Below are 20,615 nucleotides of genomic sequence, written 5' to 3'. Positions count from 1 at the left end.
ATATATTTATATATATTTTATACATATATATGATATATGATGTTGAAACTTTCTACCTCTCATAGGGAAGGGACAATACTAATGCCCTTATTTAGCTTAGTAGGCCATATAAAATATTTATGTGATTTTTAGATTGTAATTACAAAAAGCATCCAAAAGGAGAAAACCCAGAAAATCTTAATACCTAACCCTGCCCTTTTGGTTTTCTTCACTCAAGTAACTGAGTCAATCATTTAACTGAAATAACACATCAGTTATTTAATTTTGTAAACTGGCCCAAGAAAATGATTATGTTGCTTTATAAAACACACCAAAGTTGGAAACACTGAAAAATTTATTTTTGGAGACTTGTAGATTTTATTTTGTCTTATATTTTAGTTTAGGAGCCATGCAATCATATTCAAAGTTCCTCAATATAAGGTCCTAATTTCTTCATAATTCTTACCTTTCTCAAACTTATCTGCAAACTAAAATCACCAGGCAAACTTTAAAACTGCTTATATCTGAGTTCCACCCACAGAAATTCTGCTGTGATATAGATAGGTATTGGGTTTTACAATATCTTCTCCAGGTGATTATAATGTGTAGCAGACTTGTCATCTACCAGTGTATATAAATCTGATATACTTATTACACTCACTGTTGGACTGACACCCAATTTTTCCAACTATTCCATTTACTAAAGAAATAATCTCACTTTTGTTCTCTGTCTCTTCTTACTATAGATATTTCTGTCAAAATTTGAGTGTGACTTAGCAAAAAAAACAATTACTGGGGCTGGAGATATAGGTCAGTGGTAGAGTGCATGCTTAGCATGTGTAAGACCCTGGGTTCAATCCCCAACACACACACACACACACACACACACACACACACACACACACACACTAGTAATTACTCTTACACATTTATTCTATAAATTTTGCAAATATGTATTTTACACATATTTAGTCAAGGACAATAACTTTTGCCAGTCCTTAATTTGTTAATAAAAACCAGTGAAATTGAAGGTTAAGTCACCTACTGATTGCACAGACTAAACAAGAAAGTATTACATATTTCAGCTTTACAAAGCATCTTACTGAGGAGACTAAAATATTTATTTTACATATCTACAAAATGTATTTTCATATTTCTAGATCAACCACAAATCATATAGGAAAATATTTAAGCACATGAAAAAGCTTCAAGACACAAAAATTAACATTTTGAAAAAAATCACATGTGAGAGCTCATTAAATAATAACATTGACAAATAAATAGTTAATCAGCTTTACTTATTAGCTGCTGCCATGCATTCCTGGCATTCCATTCCAAGCAAGGGTCAGCATGCAGGGTATAATTTCATACTATGAGACTGTAAAAAGCTACAGGGCTTATTTTTGAAGTGAAATGTCACAAGTTTTTTTCTCTCTCTTTCAAAGGAATATCTCTTGTGGCAGCGAAACTGTTCCCGTGAAAATTACTGAAAAGCACCTTTCTGAAATGTTACTGTGAAGATTTATGTCAACAACTTTATTTATTTATTTATTATTTATTTTTAAATGTTTCTACTTGGAAGGGGTCTTGTTTGCAAAGAGCAGGGGTAGATTAGAGAATGGAGAGTAAGAGAAGCCTTTTTCTGTTTTAAAATGTAATGATTCTGCCATGTCTATAGTATCAATAGTCATTTAAGAATGATGGGGAATGAAAACTACAGGATGTGTGGAATTTAAATGCAAATTGCACTCATGAACATACATCTTGAAAAACTTGAAAAGGAAAAACTATTCCCAGAGAAGGTCCTGATACTTAGGACAGCTTGCTGGGTTTGATCAAAGCAGAAGCATATACTTTCAAGTGAGAAAATAGCAATGGCAGGCTTGAGTCTTCCCAGTAATCAAATCTGTAAAGCAGATGGTTACTAGTGAGTCCATTCTGAGAGTCTGAGTTCTAACTCATGCTGTGCTTGCTGGATTTGCTGGCTCTTTTCCTCTCTCTGTGATGCTGGGCTGGCTTGGCAGGAGACACACTCTCAAAGTTGTGGCTGGACTCATTGTGCTGCCGGGTGTACCTCTTGCACTTGCAGGCAGTGACCACGGTGACTTTGTAGGTGCGTGTGCTGCCGTCTTGGCACTGCAGCTGGATCCTCTGGGTGCGTGTTTTATCATTGACACACCTCCACTCCTGAGAACTCCTCCTGCTCCAGTACTTTGCTCCATAGCCTCCTCCTATCCAGTTAGGGAGCACTGGCAGGGGCAGGCACTCACCAGCACACACCAGCTCCTTCAAAGGGCTGATGCTGGTACATTGGCCATCAGAGATGTATTTGGTGGAACGCAGTTCCCGGCAACCCACTTGAACTCTACCTGCAGGGAACAGAGAAGAATATGTGTACGAGACAACAAGCAAATGAGGCCTAAAAAAGTACGAAAACAAAACAAAGCAATTTGTGCTGATAAAAAATAACATACAAATGGTAGCAAAAATTTCACAGTGCAAAATCTGCCTATATAAGTTGTTAGAAACACTTTCAGAAACATCATTAGTTTACATAAAGGCTGTAACTTTGTGGGGGGGAATAATATGGGACTGATTAGCTAATTATTTTTTGAGTATTTGAAAATCTCATTTTCCTAGTCACACTCCCCCAAAAGGGTTAGCAGCGCTTCCATTTCTGTGTAAATATTCATTCTTCAATAAGTTAAAAAGAATGTACTTTTCATGTTCTCTTTCTCATGGGTCATATTGATTAATGTCAGCAAGTGTTTTTAATTAGGTTTTTTAAAAGTCTGTTGAGAAAATGTGGAAAGTATTTAAATACTGTGTACAATGCATGTGTACTTTGTAATATTTGATTTCTCTTATAGAATTCAGCTGCATAGACTTATACATATGGGTAAAACCTCTGACATTTTGCATATCAAACTTAGTAACTACATTTCAAACATAAATTCCCAAGCTGTATTTTAAAAATACAAATAGCAAAATGTTTGGAATGCAAAATGCCACCACAACTCAAAATTTAAAGAATATAAAAGCCCCTAAATCAGGAACGTATGGTTGCCATAACAACTTGGCTAGATTTCCATGAATTTTATGGTAAAAAAAAAAATACCTAACATGTCTGATTTACAACTGTAAAAGAAACCACAGTGTTCATTTCCTGAATAAGGTCATGGCAAACTTGTTGTTTTAGTTACTCAGATTTGATAAGTCTATTCTTTAATTGGCTGTTTCATGTTATGTGCCTGATATGATTAAAACAAAAATTAATCTTAAAACATCTGAAGATTTTCTTACCAATGCTTTTTTGTCTAAACTTTAGTAGAATTCTTATAAGCTTGAAAATAAATCAAGGCTTGTTATCCAAGAAAAGAAAGGATGTTTAAAAGTATGGTCTGATGAAATTCTCAAAATAAAAATTATAAGTGATATTGAAGTGGTTCTACATTAGGATACTAGAAGCTAACATAAAGTAGTAAAGGAACTAGGCAGCTTAACTTTATCTCTGTGCCCCAGTGTTTCTGAGTAAGAGAGATAGCCTAAGGGAAATGTGGCAGTTGTGGGGAAGTAAATGTATATACACATACATGCATACAGATCTAGAGTTGTGGGATTGAAATTAAAGGGTAAAGATTTGGCCAGATAGTGAGCTGGGCTTGCCTGCTTCTGATTGCAGCTCACCTTCCTGCAGCTGCTTTAGGAATGCACCTGGAAATAGCCAGAGATGATTTTGACATGTCTAGCTTTTTGTTCCTGTGTAGATAGAGACTTGGCACTTTTACAGTTCATTGACAATGAATACCCACCACATTGCTCAGTAATCTAATAATAAATATTCCTATATACTTAAAAGCAAACATCTTGATTTTTATAGAAAGACATTAACAGTCATACTTGGTTTGACTTTTCAAAGGTCAAAATTACTTTAATTAGTTGAATGGAGCTTAAGGAGGAGGTACAAGAGATTTGTGTAAGATTTCTTGTACACTGTGTCTCTCTTAAAACCCGATTATTAACATATGAACTTTTCTGAAGGAGAAGAATAAAACAAAAGTTAGAAGAAATTTGAAACCCCCTACCTAGTGGTCAATTAGTGTGTCAATTAAGCAAATCAAAAAGATAAAAGAATGCTCCCTTTACAGATTAGTGTACAGTTATTTTAAATTGCATAATTTATAAATGTCCCTCATATTTCACAGGAATATTAATTACCTAAAATTTGACCTTGTTCTCCATTTTTAGTTCTAGCCCTCTTTTACATTGAGTATCATCAAAACCTTAAACTATATCACTAAGCATATTTTAGAAATATATGTGAGCAAAATTTTTTTTTTTTTTTTGCTCTGAAAGCTTCCTTTTCCCCTTAATCATTTCCCATACATAATTTTTTTGTGTGTGGTACTGAGGCTTTCTACCTCCGGGCTATACTCCCAGACCTTTTTTTTATATCTTATTTGGAAACAGAGTCTCACTAAGTTGCTGAAAGCCTCACTAAGTAGCTGAGGCTGGCTTCGAACCCGTGCGATCCTCCTGTCTCAGCCTCCCAAGCTGCATATCAAGCGTGCACCACCACGCCCGGCTTACATGCATAATTTTGATTAGTTATCTTTATACAAATTTACCAAACTCGCACATGTCCTAAGGTAAACTGACAAAACACCCTGAACTTAAACAATGTAGAACAATACTTTCTGAAATTCTCATTTTGCAGAATTTTAAAGAAGCAACAGTTTAATTCCTCGATACATTTTCTTTGTGGATGTTTGATAAAACTCTTCAGTTTGGACTTACATTATCAACCCATTCTATTTCTTATGTGAACTCTAAAATCACCTGGGGAAAAATGTCAATCTACACATGAAGCCGATTGCTCCCAGATTGTTTTGCAAATTATACATGGTTTAAGTTAGTTAACAATGGAATAATTCTACAGGAATGTGAGCTAATGCTACCAACAAGAAGAAAGTCTTCATAAGTAAAATATACTTACTGTTTCGATCCAGTCCAGTGTTACTGAAGTGTCTGCCTCCATTCCTGGCTTGATTCAATGTGCTGTTGCTGCTGGGGTGTGCTGGAACAGGTTTAACCACATGTGAATAAAGGATTTCTGTGGCATCATTTTTAAAAGCCAAACAGCTTTTCATTAGGATGCATGCAAGGGGAATGAGATAGAAGTGAATGGCAGGAGGAAGCATGGTGAGTAAAGGATTTGCTTGACTGAGGAGCTGGTTAATTCCTTTCCCTCTGCTTCTGCACTGTAACTGTGAAATTCCTCCTCAAGGTTCCCTTTATATATCCACAGAGGTTTGGCGTTCATTCAGGTGTAAAGTTGTGTAGAGCTTCAGAGTGAAAACACAGAGAAGGGGTGGGATCCCTACATGACCCTGCAAAAGAATTTTACCAATGGAAAAGAAGGCTGCAGAAAAGGAGGAGCTTGGTATACAAATTGTCTGAAATTTCAGAGTTGGACTTCACTTGTGTGTGAGCGTAAGCAGGCAGGCACATTCTATAGCAACTCCAGACGCTGCTCTGCCACTTCCTTTGCTGAATCTAGTTCACATTCAAGTTTGATTTAAGTGAAAATATATTGCTGTTCACTTGAAGAGACTGGCTGTCTCGCATTTTTTCTATACTGGCCTGGGATTTTAGAGTACTTGGTGCATGGAAGGGACTCTTCACAGATAACAGGAAGAATTCATGTGAGTTTAAATAGTATAGGACTTGCAGGAAGTCACTGGTTAAACATGTTTTTTTTCTCTCTCTCAAGAAGTAAACTATTTTTGTTCTTTAAAGTATAAGGCACAGAGCTAAATATCTGCCCTCTGGACATACTTAAATAATGCTGCTTTGATCTGCATGAACTACTGTGCTGCTAGGTAAATTATTGCCAGAGGTTCTGTGTGGAGAATAATGAGCAGAGTTCTGTCAGCATTCAACTAACTAATATCTATTCTCATCTTAAAAATATGCCACAAGCACTAACATTCATAGCATCTTGTTGCATGAAAAAAAAAAAGCCATTTCCGACAGACTATTGTTTAGAAAATTCAGAATATTTTTCTAGGTTTATCATTTGCTGCAGAACACAGATTCTACAAATATTTATTAAACAATTTATTCATTACTTACTCTCTTGTGCAAGTAAGAAATGCTGTATTTTGCTGAGCTACTTTATCCACACCTGGAATAGATGTCCCATTAATTAATATTAGGTCACTGATCTTCAGTCCTTAAAAAGAAATCATGACCTTTTTTTCTGATTTATGAGAAATTTCCACATTTCCATAACCTCAGTGCCACACATATTCTGGATCACCTTTAGAATTATCATTTCATTTTTGTCCTTATTGCGGTTATTAAAATGACCTTATAACCTGAGTATCTATATACTACATATCTAGCATGAGGAGCGTGGGTGTTGAAAGGTTGGTCATAAATCAATGGTTGTTGGAGTAGGATAGTGAGTATTCTGTACTCTTGTGGATGCTCAAAATTATACACAATAAAAGGTTTAAAAATCAGAATTAAATTATCAATTTAATGTATACCTCCTAATAATGATCAGATCTCTATCCTAAGGTTGAATACAGTCATTTATCCTAACATTCTTCCCAGAAAATAGTATATCCCTTTATTTGGGGCAAATGGAGACTATATATCAAGTGTCCTTCTTAAATATAATTCTTATCCTGCTTATCAGGGACTTCATATTAATTATATAAAGCATGTTAATTTTGACTATTGACCTGAAGACTCGATGCCTACACAAAGTAAATGAGTCAAAATAATCTAATCCTTCTCTACTACATTTTCTTCTCTGTCAGGAGCAGGAGATAATTAATTTAAACTTAATATCATGTTGAGTTAGACTAACCAACCTAAGACATAACTGATAAATCTATTCGGCACCTAGTATTCTTCAGGCTCAGCCTTAGGATATTACCTTTAGTAGAAAAAAAAATTAGAAGAGAAAGCAAAGTATATGTGAACAGAAAAAAAATTCAAAGTTCTGAGGCCCAATATAACTTGTGGGGCTATATTTATAAAAATTACTGTTAAAATAGAAATATTAACAATTTAATACTCTTATTTTAATCAGTTTGAAACAACCTCATTAAGAATAATAACAAACCAGGCATGGTGGCATACGCCAGTAATCCCAGTACTTGAGAGATGGAGAGAGAATTGCAGGTTAGCGCGCAGCTTCAGCAATTTAGTGAAATCCTCAGCAATTTAGCAAGACTGTTTAAAAATAAAAAATAAAATAGGAGAAGGAGGACAGAAAAGGGAATGGGGTTGGAACTGGAGAAGGGCTAAATTAATGATATGTGTATGTATGCCTCTACCATCTTGTACCCCCATTAAGATGTATGACTATAATGCACCAACAAAAAAATAAAAAATAAAACAAAATAGGGCTGGGGATGTAGCTCAAAGATAGAAGGCCCCTGGGTTTAAACTCTGCTATGATTATGGATATAGATAGTGATTATCATAATTAGTTCTTGCTCATCTTTACGCCTTTGCAGGCATATGTTTTTCTCTCTGCTCAGAATGTGCTTACCTCACCCTATTCTTCCTTGGCTAATACGTATTTTTCCTTCAAGTGCAGTTTAGATCGCACTGGGACTAAGAAAACTTTCCTTGCCCTCTATCTCTTGGAGTCTGGATTCAGCATTCTTTACATATGTACCAGAGTAGCTATTTGCCTAATAACTTGGCAAGCTTTATGACAGAAGAAACATTTTATTTTGTAGGTATTATTGAGTAAGTGAATAAATTAAATATTTAAGAAATATAGATAAGCCAGGCATGGTGGTGCACGCTTGTAATCCCCACGCTTGGGAGATGGAGACAGGAGGATTGCGCAGGTTAGAAGCCCCTTGCTGGCTTAAGAGACCCTGTTTCCAAATAAAAGTTTAAAATAGGTCTGGGAGTGTAGCCTGGAGGTAGTACCACCAAAAAAAAAAAAAAAAAAAAAGAAATATAGATAAAAATCCTTTAACATATAAAATATAGTCTCTTCTTCCTGAAGGTATTTATGACTTTGTAATAATCCCTTTTTTTTGAATGTGGGAAGAACCTTGGGACAACTCCCAATGAGTAAAATATAATCACACAAAGAGATATGACTTCTATGATTAAGTTCTCAAAACACTGTGACTGCTGTCTTGCTTGCCTGCACTAGGTATCTCACTTGCTTCTTTGGTGGAAATTGTGAGGTGAGCTTCCCTATGAAGAAGTCCAGATAGCAAGGAACTGATACCTAATGCCAACAAGGACAGAGCCAAATAGCTCAGAATTCTATCAACAATCACACGGGTAAGCTTAGAATCAAAACCTCCACAGTCGACCCTTCACATCTGGGCTTCAGCCCAGATCTGTACACTGAATGCAGCCTTATGAGAGATGTAGGGCCAGAAGCACCCACTGGAATGAAAAACTAACAAATACTCATTATTTTAACTAATTTTGGGGGGATAATTTGTTAGACAACCATAGAGAATCAGTACAATGGTATTTGTATAAACCAAACATGTAGCTATTTAAGCCATAACATCAGATTTGGAAACATTAAACATGGTGACTATATAGCTTACACTCTTTGAGTAAACTAAGAGACCTATTTTCCACTTCATCAATGTGGTACCACTATTAGTAATCAAGTAAAGGAATCAGAATTACTACTATTGGTTTCATATGCAAACGTGTGAATGTAATTTTCATGTTGTAAATAGAATTTTTTTTTTTTTTTTTGGTGGTACTGGGGTTCCTGGAAGCCCTTCTACCTCCGGGCTACACTCCCAGACCTATTTTATATTTTTGAAACAGGGTCTCTTACGCCAGCGCGGCTGGCTTCGAACCTGCGCGATCCTCCTGTCTCCGCCTCCCAAGCGCGGGGATTACAAGCGTGCGCCACCACGCCCGGCTTTGTAAATAGAATTTTTAATCATAGTGTTTCTAGAACTGGAATCAGGAAATATAAATTGAAATTTTTAAATAATTTTTAAGATTTAAAATTTTTTCAATTCTAGAATTTGGCAACACTTTACTCCATAAAATAGAATGTTCTCCTGAGCTTGCATTTTATTGTCCCTATTTATAATCTGTTTGAACTAGGATATACTTCCTAAAACTCTCAGTTCCTTCATCTGTAAAACATGACCAAATTTATCTACTTTGCAGAAAGAAAAAAAACGAATATAGAGCACAAAACCTAAGAACTGTGGAAAAAAAAATTAACTATGAATCTCAAAGTATCAACTCTCATTGTACTCTTCAAGTTATTTTTGTTTTGTTTTAAAATTTTTTCCCATGGTGCTGGGAATTAACCCCAGAGCTACCCTCATGATAGGCAAGCATTCAGCCACTGAGCATCAAATATCCCAAGCCTTATAGACTTCCAATAATAAACATGATTTTGAAAAAAAATGAGAGAAATCTCATTATTTCAGAAGAATGGGAACAAACTTACCATATGATCCAGAAATACCACTTCTGGGCATCTACCCAAAAGAATGGAAACCAAACTACCAACCTAATGCATGTGTATCTGTGTTCATAGTTGCACAATTCACCATTGCCAAACTGGAACCAGCCAAGATGTCCATCAACAGATGAATGGATTACAAAATTATGGGATATGTACACAATGGAATTTTACTCAGCTATAAAGAAGAATAAAATTACGTCATTTACAAGGAAGTGGATGGAATTGGAGAACATTATGCTAAGTGGGATTAGTCAGTAACCAAAAAAAAAAAAAAAAAAAATCGGATGCTTTCCCTAATATGGGGAAGCTATGGAGAAAAACGGGTCATAGGAGGAATCTAAATGAAGAAGGAGACATTATAGATGAGCAAATAAAGCAACCTGACTGGGGATGGGAGAGGGGAAGAGGGAAATTCCCTAATGTACATGATGTACATTAACAAACATATCAAAGTCAATCACTAAGCCAAACATGAGGAGTGAGGTGGAAGGAAATGGGGTGGGAATTGGTTAAAGGCTAATTAGGTAATGTCTGTATATATGCCTCTACCATCTTGTATTCCATTAAAATTTATGACTACAATCCACTAATAAAAATTTTTTTTTAAATTTCCCATGGTGGCCCAGGGCCACCCTCATGATAGGCAAGCATTCTACCACTGAGCATCAAATATCCCAAGCCTCATAGACTCCCAATTATAAACATGATTTTGAAAAAAAATGAGAGAAGTCTCAAATAAATACAATTGCCCTATTAAAGTGGAAAAGAAAGAGATTGTTTTGATTCACAGAGGGAGAGGCAAATGCTATTTGGTTAAAATAATTAACTCCACCAATTTTTTTATCTTTAATAAGTGAAGAACTATAATAAATATAAAGAAAATTTATTTATTGTATGTAAGAATAAGCTATCTGGTATTTTATAATTTGAACTTTTTTTTGTGTGTGTGTGGTACTGGGGATAGAGCCCAGGGGCATTCTACCTCCAAGATACACTCTCCGCCCTGTATTTTATTTTTTTCTCTTCTCTTCTCTTCTCTTCTCTTCTCTTCTCTTCTCTTCTTTTCTTTTCTTTTCTTTCTTTTTTTTTTTTTTCTGGAGGGAGGGTCTGGGGATGGAACCCAGAGGCATTCGACCTCTGAGCTACAGCCCCTGCTCTATTTTTTATTCTTTATTTTAAAAACCAGGTCTCACTGAGTTGCAGAGCCTCACTAAGTAGCTGAGGCTGTCTGCGAACCATGATCCTCCAGTCTCAGCCTCCCGCATGCTGGGATTACAAGTGTGCGCCACCATGCCCGGCTTTTCTTTCTTTTTCTTTTTTTTTTAGTCTTTTATTTTATTTTTATTTTTTGTTTTTTTATTTTTTATTTTTATGAGGATCATATTGAAAATGAAATACATTCAGACAGTGCTTGGTGCCCTCCCTTATCCTGCTTTCCCTTTCTCCCCTCCCAACAATGAGTGTCCAGGTTAACTATACTACATTCATATTTTTACACGTATTCGAATGTAGCTCCTCCATTAATCAACCTCAGCCTTCTTCCTCTCCTACCCTTCCATTTTAGCTTTGCTGAGGTTTCTCCTCCATTATCTGGAGTCCCTCTCATATCCCTGATACTCCCTAGTTTGGGCATATTAGAGAAAACATATGTCCCTTCGCTTTCTTGCTTGGTGATCTCACTTAACATAATGTTCTTCAAGCCTTTTCATCTTTTTGCGAATGACATGATTTTGTTCTTCTTTACTGCTGAGTAGTCTTTTTATTTTTGAAACAGGGTCTCACTGAGTTGTGAAGGGCCTTGCTTAGTAGCTGAGGCTGTCTGTGAACCACGATCCTCGGGTCTCAACCTCCCGAATGCTGGGATTACAAACATGAGCCACCATGCCTGGCTATTTTTAACTATTTTTCAAAGAGTTCCAGTTAATAGAATAGAAGTTGTTAACTGGAAAAGTAATCAACCAAAGTAAGTTTAGAGAAAAATCAAATTACTGTAGCATGATCATCCATAAGAAATATTTAGTAAGAGACTGGACTAAAATGTTTTATCTATTTTAGGTAAACATGTATTGAGCCAGATATTTAAAAGACAGTATAGTTCAAGCCTGCAAAACTATATGAAACACTAAGTCTGACCTGATCTTCCCTTTCCCAAAAGCTCCTATTTAAAACCCATTAAAGGAAATTCCATTAGGCTAATATTCCTGTACAATTATCTTCCTCCCTCACTACCTTTATGAATTGTATATGTTTGGCTTTATTTGTAGAGCCAATGTTTCTTTTATTATAAGCTTACTCAATAGGATAACATTAATTTAGAAAACTCTTCTAACACTGAACTGTGTAACCTGATATAAAAGCTAAGTTAAAATTCTAAATCTAGCAGGGCATGGTGGCGCACCCTTGTAATCCCCATGCTTGGGAGGCTGAGACAGGAGGATCGCACAGGTTTGAAGCCAGCCTCAGCTACTTAGTGAGGGTCTCAGCAACTTAGCAAGACTCTGTTTCCAAATAAAATCTAAAATAGGTCTGGGAGTATAGCCCGGAGGTAGAAGGCCTGTGGGTTCCACCCCCAGTTACCACCAAAAAAAAAAAAAAAAAAAAGCGAAATCTAATGGGTAGGTTGCAAGATAGAATTTCTTGACCATTGCAATGTTAATATTTGGACTAGATAATTCTTTGGGGTGTTTTGGGGGGCATGAAGGGAATGTTTTACAGTTCTCTGGATTCTAGATGCTACTAAAAACTTCCTTTCACAGAAACCTTACATGCAAACTCCAGGAAGCAGTTTAGACAGTCAGGAAAAAGCTTCTATCTGATTCTACAAACGATGATAGTAACTTGCCCTTTTTATGGCCATTTACTACCTTGTGCAATAAAAATTGATGTCCTTATGTCATGCAGCCCATAAAGACTCTAAGCTAAAGCTGACAGCATACTAAATACGAAATCTGTAGATGGCAACTGGAATTAGTCTTGTTTTATTCTAAATATGTTTCACCTGAGAGTTGGTTAGAAATGTAAATCCTAGGCTTGACCTCAGACCTGAATCAGAAACCTGAGAAACCTGTGTTTAAAAAGGTTTCCAAGCGATTCTTATGCATGTTCAATTATAAGTGCACTGTTTTAGGGTACACACAGCCTTCATGACATTGGCCTTCTCCAGAGTGCATGAGAGCTGCCTAGTCTACTTAAAAGGGCCATTGCTTCAGGTTCTTCTGGTGTGTTCAGGCAGGTGTAGCGCAACCATCAAGCTCAACCCACTTGGCCAAAACTTGAACCCGTTTCCTTTTGATATATTTATTTCTCCCTGAGGACTGGCTACTGTGTGTTCCCCAGATACCGACTAATGTTCCATTCTACTGACATGGGCAAAGTGAGCCACAGTTACTACCTGCAGCGGAATCATCTCTCATGAGAAATTTTGGCAGCCATGTCTGCTTTGCTCAGAAATCAGCATTGACCTAGATTTAGGCAAAATACTTTGATCACTGTGGTTTTGATTGCTGTCCACCAGCCTGAGGGGCATCCCAGAACCAAATCAGGCTTTGAGCCCTGGCAACATGCAGTGTTCTTTCACTCTTCCTGAAGAGGATTTTATTCGAGTACCAGCAGGCTTCATTGCAAAGCCTAAGTCACTTATGATCTGACATCACCACCAGTAGAGACTTGAACTTGGAGACTGAACAGTTTGAAGTTCCCTGGCATGTCAGAAAAATAGAGAACCAAAAGAATTTTAGAGGATTTAGTTCAAAATGCCACAGACTTTATTGGGAAATAAAGTTGTTGCCAAAATTTCTCATTTTAATTCTGAGTTTTTAAAATGAAATAACTTTTAGTTATCTACTGGTGGAACCTGTGGGATAGAGGGTCCCACAGCAAAAGCATAGCTGGGATGGGGGAATGATGGGGAAGAAAACAAGTGTGATTATATTGATTGGAAAGGTCAGTTGTAGTAGATCCTGTTTGGCAGATTTAGAGTTTGGACATTATCTTGTAGGCATGAGAGAGCCATCAAAGGGGTAATTATGTACTTATATTTTAAAAAATAAAAACACCATGTAACTTCCATCCAGGTCAACTGATAAAAGATTTAAAGTACCTAGATGGTCCCTTCTTGTCTCCTTTTAGTAACTACTTCTTTCCTTTTCCCCAACAGATTTCTTATAATAGTTATAGTGGCGTGGTTTTGTTTTGTGTTGTGTTGTATTGTGATACTGGGGTTTGAACCTAGGAGTATTCTGCCTCTAAGCTATACCCTCAGCCATACTTTTTAAATTTTGAAACAGGACCTTGCTAAATTGCTCAGCTGACCTCCTGTCTCAGCCTTTCAAATACTGGGATTGCAGATATGTGACACCATGTCCAGCTAGTTATTGTTTTAAGCTTGATTTTTCTTTTTTGTACTGGAGATCAAACCTAGGGCCTTGCCCTTGCAAGACAAGTGCTTTGCCACTGAGCTACATCCAAACCCTAGTTACAGTGTTTTAAAATGTTCACTCTTTTCATTGCTGTGTAGTATGGTGTTGTATATGAATACCTTACTATTTATTTATGCACTTTACTAGATTGGGAATATGCTAGATTTGGACTATTATGAATAATGCTACTATAAATGCTCTTGTACCTGTCTTTTGACATACAAGCATACATTTTTGTTGGATATATATCTCACTGTGAAAGAGATGAAACATAGAATGTATATGTGTTCAACTTTTATAGATAATACCAAAGAGCTTCACAGGAATTTTATTAATTGAAATTTCCACTAGCCTTGATGGATTAGTAACAGGAACAAAATCACCATTACCATTATGCTTCAGAACACAAAATCCAGTGCTTTGTGTGAAATGGCTTAGATGTTAGTGATACTGGAACACATGGAAGGGGAAGTTATTGCAAGACCCCAGGTGAAAAAGAATAAGACTCTGAGCCTGAAGGAAGATGGAAAGTGTAGGTTAGAGGTAAAAGATATTATGGGGCTAGGTTGGCATGTGATGTGAGAGGAAGACAAAGGGGAAAATAAATTTTTAAACCTTGATGACTGAGAGACTATGGTTTCAGGAAAACTGGGGGTTGGACAGGAAAATAATGAGTGTAGGCTGAGTCAGGATGAGGTTACCATGATAATTTACGTCTAAGAGAAGATGTCTAAGAGAAAACTGAACATGGAACTTAAGAAATCCTTCCAGGTACCAACAGCAATTTAATGAAGATGATCTCCTACACATTATTAGGATAGACTTGGATTAGAAGCCTACTTATCAAATAACACTGGTTTAAGACTGTCATTATGTATCTACAGTCACCTAATCATTTCCCTAAACTTTTTCCCCTAGTTTAGTAATTGCTAAGTAAGATGAACTATTACATAGATATATTTGTGCAGGCTTATAAAATGTATGGTTTGTGTTTTGTGAGAAATCATAAATAATAAACACTTCTTGGATTTTTGTGCCTATAGTTATTCGCTTAGTCAAGATTTCATTGTCATTTTTCTGAGCTGTTATCGTAATTTTTTATTGGTGCACTGTAGTCTCACACCATAATGTGGATCATGTTGACAATGGCATATATTCACACAGTACTTGGTACCTCCCCTTCCCCATTCCCCTCTCTCCTGATGCTGATTGTTGAGGTTAACAATGTTATTTTCACATATATACACGTAGTCGAATGTAGCTTTTCCATTAATGAGCCTCAGCCTTCTTCCTTCCCTACTTCTTCTTGGCTTTGCTGAGGTTTTCCCTCCATTATCTGGGGTCCCTCGGGTATCCCTAATACTCCCTAGCTTGAGCATATTAGAGAAAACATGTATCCCTTCTCTTTCTGTGCCTGGCTAATCTCGCTTAACATAGTGTTCTCCAGGTCTTTCCATCCTCTTACAAATTACAAAATTTTGTTCTTCTTTATTGCTGAGTAGAATTTCATCATGTGTATTTCCAATATTTTTGTAATCCATTCATTCGTTGATGGACACCTAGGTTGGTTCCATATTTTGGCTATTGTGAATTGTGCTATGAATATAGGTATGCATATATTACTGTAGTTCTCTCATTTCACCCCCTTTTGGAAAAATACCCAGTAGTGGTATAGCTGGATGGTATGGTAGATTCATTCCTAGTTTTCTTTTCTTTTTTTTTTTTTTTTTTTTTTGAGGTTCTGGGGATGGAACCCAGGGGCATTTGACCTCCGAGCTACACCCCCTGCCCTATTTTTTATTCTTTATTTTGAAACCGGGTCTCACTGAGTTGCAGAGGGCCTTACTAAGTAGCTGAGGCTGTCCGCAAACCGCGATCCTCCAGGTCTCAGCCTCCCGAAGGCTGGGATTACAAGCGTGCGCCACCACGCCTGGCTCACTCCTAGTTTTTTAAGGAATCTCCACACTGATCTCCATAGTAGCTGAACTAGTCTGCACTCCTATCAGCAGTGTAAAAGAGTTTCTATTTCCCCACATCCTCGCCAGCATTTGTTGTTATTTGATTTCATTATGCTTGCCATTCTGATTGGGATTAGATGGAATCTCACCTCTTACGTTCTATTCTTATTACCCTAAAAGGTACTTTCTTTTCTTTCTTTCTCTTTCTTTCTTTCTTTCTTTCTTTCTTTCTTTCTTTCTTTCTTTCTTTCTTTCTTTTTGTGGTACTGGGGTTCCTGGAAGCCTTTTTACCTCTGGGCTACACTCTCAGACCTATTTTATATTTTTTATTTGGAAACAGGGTCTCTTAAGCCAATGAGGATGGCTTCGAACCTGAGCGATCCTCCTGTCTCCACTTCCCAAGCGTGGGGATTACAAGTGTGTGCCACCACGCCCAGCTTAAAAGGTACTTTCCACAGTGAGATTAAAAATGATCTTTCCAGCTGCGTGGGCTTAAGAAACACTGTTTCCAAATAAAAATATAAACTAGGTCTGGGAGTGTAGTCCGGAGGTAAACGGGTTTCCAGGAACCCAAGTCACAAAAAAAAAAAAAAAAAAAATCTTTTAAAAATGCATATCTGAACATCTTATTTAAAAATAAGTCATTCCCTCTACTTGCATAATAAACAGGTGTCTTTATGGTCCAGCCACCTCCTTTTCTTGCTACTCTTCCTTCCTGGCTCCACTGGGGATCTCCTCCATTAACTAGAGTCCCTCTGGTATTCCAAATACTCCCTGGCTTGAGCATATTAGAGAAAACATATGTCTCTTCTCTTTCTGTGCTTGGCTAACCTCACTTAACATGAAAACCAATTCTCTTAGAGTAGTATTTATTGTATCATATTGACTTCTACTGAAATCAATTATAGTCTTAAATACATATGAAGAGATAAGACTTACTAGTTTATTTTGAAGAGAAAAACAATATTTTTATGAAAAAGCAATACCTGCATCATGACTGTTGCTTTTTTGTTTGCTGTGGCTTTTACCTTTAGTTGGTACTTTTGCCAACTTTTTTTTTTTTAAGGTTTAAGCTTGGCAAAAGATTAAGTCAGGAAAAAATTTCTTGAAAACAATTTAATCATTATTCTTTGATTAAGAGAAATTGATTAAAATTGCTTTTAACAAGTAAAGACAAAGAGGATCCTTAAAATGTCTTATGGTTTAATTTTTTATTATGTCAACTAGTAATTGATACTGTCTTCAGGCCTAATTCTTCAGCATGTTTATAATGCAGTTGGGAACTGTCTGCTGCCAGTGTTTGGGGAGGCCAGACTTCGTTGACAAACAGCCAGAGAGGATCTCAAAACAGACTAGAGAAAGTCCACCCCTGCCAGGACACTGAAAGCTGCTTAGTGACCATCTCAACATTCTGCTAGTTTTGTTGCCATACTTGGTAGTCCCAGGAATCTGGCTAGCTTCAGAAGTGGAGCAAAACAAAGTACAACTGTGCACAGCCACACCCTAGGGTGACTGTCTCCAAATACCTTACAAGTCCCAGGCTGAAGCACTTGAAAGGCTTGTATTCCAGCAGATCAAATCTTTATAAGATTGAGCCTTTAAAGGCAACTCTTAAGCACGTAAATGTTGTCATTTATAGCACTGTTTTTGTACTATTTTGCCTTTCCAATTATAAAGGTGGTTAATGCACATGATAATTACAGTTCCTTACAATTTATTCACTCTTGAGCAGATCAGCTCAGAAATGCTGGCACTGTTTCAGGGTTCCTTAACAACTGCTTGCCAAACTGTGCTTTGATCCAGTGAAATCATCATATGATTCAAAACAAGGCCTACAGCCTTTCAAGAATTCACATCTTAAATCCTCATCTGCATTGTCTAACCTCCCTGTATTCAATCTAAAAACTGATTTCTCCTTATCAGTGACAAAGGAATAAGTTTTCCCCCCGTGGGAGTTATGATATTATGCTTTCTTTGTTTTCCTTCATTTATTCATCATTTTAACTAATACATATATAGTGCTTATTTTATACTAAAGACTGAGACTTGCCCCGCAGTCATAGTCCTCAGTTACCTCCCCTAAATTCACAGCATAAGATGGAGGCAGTGAGTTAAACAGATGTAGGATATTAAGTAAGGGCTGGGTAAAGGGAGAACAGAAGCAGGGCTTGAAGCCACTGGTGGAAGCCAAAAAAGATTCCCAGTAGAGGTGAATGATGAGCAGAGCATTAAAGATAAATAACAGCAGGCAGATGATAAAAGCAAGTGGGTTGGGTATTTAATACAGAAAAAATTGTGCATGCATCCAGGTCTGGCACTGAGGAAAAGCATGAGAAATTTTAGAAAATAGAAATGTTTTGTTCATTTGAAGTAGCTAGAAATATGGGAGAGATGATCATACCAATATTTTGAAAATCCCTCTCTCTCTCTCTCTCTCTCTCTCTCTCTCTCTCTCTCTCTCTCTCTCTCTCTGAGAAAGCTGGGTGTGGTGGCACTCGCCTGTAATCTCAATACATGGGATGCTGAGACAAGAAGATCACAGGTTCATGGCAAGCCTCAGCAACTTAGTGAGACCCTGTTTCAAAATAAAAAAAAATAATTAATAAAGGATGGAGGTATATCTCAAAGTTACAAAGCTTCTGGTTTCAATCCCTGGGGTGGGAAGGAGAGAAAGAGAGAGTGAGAAAGAGAGAAAGAAGAAAGTAAATCTAAAATGTACAGGGCAAAAAGCTAGGGATTGAGTCATTCCTCCTTTGGATCAGGACTCTAACCTAAAGAAAGAGATACTAAAGAGGGAAGCAAGGGGATGAGTAAAAGGGGTGGGGAATAGAGGACCACAAGAAGAGAAAAGGGGACAGAGAGTGGAGGAGATTAGAAGCAACGCTAGCTGCTTAAATCATACATCCCAGTTGAAAATGAAAGGGGTGGGGAGAACATAGGACATTTCAACAGCATTCTATTTCTTTAAAAGAAATAGAAATTACTATCTTTTCACATTAACATCCTAGCACTGTTGTATCAGTAACTTGCCCCAAATAATGCAAAGATGTTTGTGGAATTTCTCCATTCCTTCCATTCTTATGAAGAACATTACATCCAATCAGTTTGGTAAAAAATTCTTAATGAATTTCTTTGTGCTACACTTGTTTTAAATCTAATCCCAAAGTTTTTGTTTGTTTGTTTGGTGGTACCGGGGTTCCTGGAAACCCTTCTACCTCCGGGCTACACTCCCAGACCTATTTTGTATTTTTTTTTTTTTTTTTTTTGGAAACAGGGTCTCTTAAGCCAGTGAGGCTGGCTTTGAACCAGCTCAATCCTCCTGTCTCTGCCTCCCAAGCACGGGAATTACAAGCGTGCGCCACCACGCCCGGCCTAACCCCAAGTTTTATCAGCACTTCTTTCAAATGATATCTAGGGTCTAATGATTTCTCATCATTTCCACTACATCATCTGTTGTTGTTGTTGTTGTTGTTGTTGTTGTTGTTGTTGTTGTTGTTGTACTGGGGATGGAACCCAAGGGAATTCTACCTCTGAGCTACACTCCCAGCCCTATATTTTATTCTTTTTATTTTTGAAACAGGGTCTCACTGGGTTGCAAAGGGCCTAAGTAGCTGAGGCTGTCCTCAAACTGCAATCCTCCTGTCTCAACCTCCCAGATTCTGGGATTACAAGTATGGGCCACCATGCCCGACTAGGACACTATCACCTTCTTACCTGGACAACTGCAAACCTTTCTCCTACCTATTCCCACCCTATGGGTATCTCTCCTTTGTTCACACAGTGGCTTTCCATTCTTATCATGATCTTGAGACTCTATGTTAGCTGGTCTTTTGCTATGGATTTGTCCCCATCTCCCTCCCCTTTTGCTTCTCTCACTCTGATCCAGCTGCCCTGGGCTTTTTTGTTTGTTTCTGTTTTCAGTACAGTACTGGGAACTGAATCTTGGGTGGGTGTTCTACCACTGAGTTACATTACCAACCCTTCTTTTTTTTTTTTTTTTTTTTTTGAGACAGGGTCTCACTAGGTTGCCAAAGCTGACCTCAAACTTGAGTTCCCCCTGTCTTCTCAGCCTCCTTGAATAGCTGGGATTACAGTTAGGGTGGTTTTTTTTTTTTTTGGGGGTGTGTGTGTGTGTGTGTGTGTGTGTGTGTGTGTGTTTTATCTCAATTGTAATACTATCCCCAGGGCCTTTACACTAGCAGTTTCTTCCTGAAACATTTCTCCCTCAGATATAAGTTGCTCAAATGTGACCATATGTGAATGTGTTTCACTTGTTATTTTAAATTAAAATAGCACTCATCACTATTTACATCTTTTTTGCTTACTTTGTCTCCCTGCCTCCATTCCACGAGTGGAAAGTCAGCTCCCAGAAAGAAATGGCTTTTAATTCTACTTGTGTTGGCTCCTATGTGACTAGAATATATCCATGACAAAGTGGATACTCTATATTTCTTAACTAAGTTGATAAATTAATAAATGAGTGAATGAATGATAGCCATTATTATATATACAAAAATATTATGGCAGAGATCTAAATCTCTTCATTTTACATTTAAATATTCAAACATTGCCTGAATCCAAGAGGGTTGAACATGTTTGCTATGAGAATGAAATGGTAGCTATTTAGCAGTGGTTTTAGGTAAGAGTTAATTAAGTAAATGACACCTTAAAATCATTTTAGGATTTCTAGATGACCTAGGAAAGGAACTAAGTTCTATTTCCCTAAAAATGGTAACTTTTATAATGAGACAAATCAGAAAT

General features: G+C 37.1%; 1 protein-coding gene across 1 annotated transcript; it reads right to left on the bottom strand.

Moving 5' to 3' along the window:
- Positions 1–1,932: 1,932 nt before the first annotated feature.
- Positions 1,933–5,302, bottom strand: SOSTDC1 (sclerostin domain containing 1; the record flags this gene model as incomplete). The annotated part of the gene is made up of 2 exons (XM_080700945.1): positions 4,976–5,302; positions 1,933–2,348 (listed from the first exon to the last, which is right to left on the bottom strand). Exons 1-2 carry the CDS (start codon positions 5,178–5,180, stop codon positions 1,933–1,935), a joined length of 621 nt encoding a protein of 206 aa, XP_080557071.1. The 5' UTR covers positions 5,181–5,302.
- Positions 5,303–20,615: the final 15,313 nt, after the last annotated feature.

The sequence above is a fragment of the Muscardinus avellanarius genome (genome assembly GCF_963383645.1).
Source record: "Muscardinus avellanarius genome assembly, chromosome: 9".
Classification (NCBI taxonomy): domain Eukaryota; kingdom Metazoa; phylum Chordata; class Mammalia; order Rodentia; family Gliridae; genus Muscardinus; species Muscardinus avellanarius.
The sequence above is the reverse complement of the archived record's forward strand: the minus strand, read 5'-3'. Positions and strand labels throughout refer to the sequence as shown.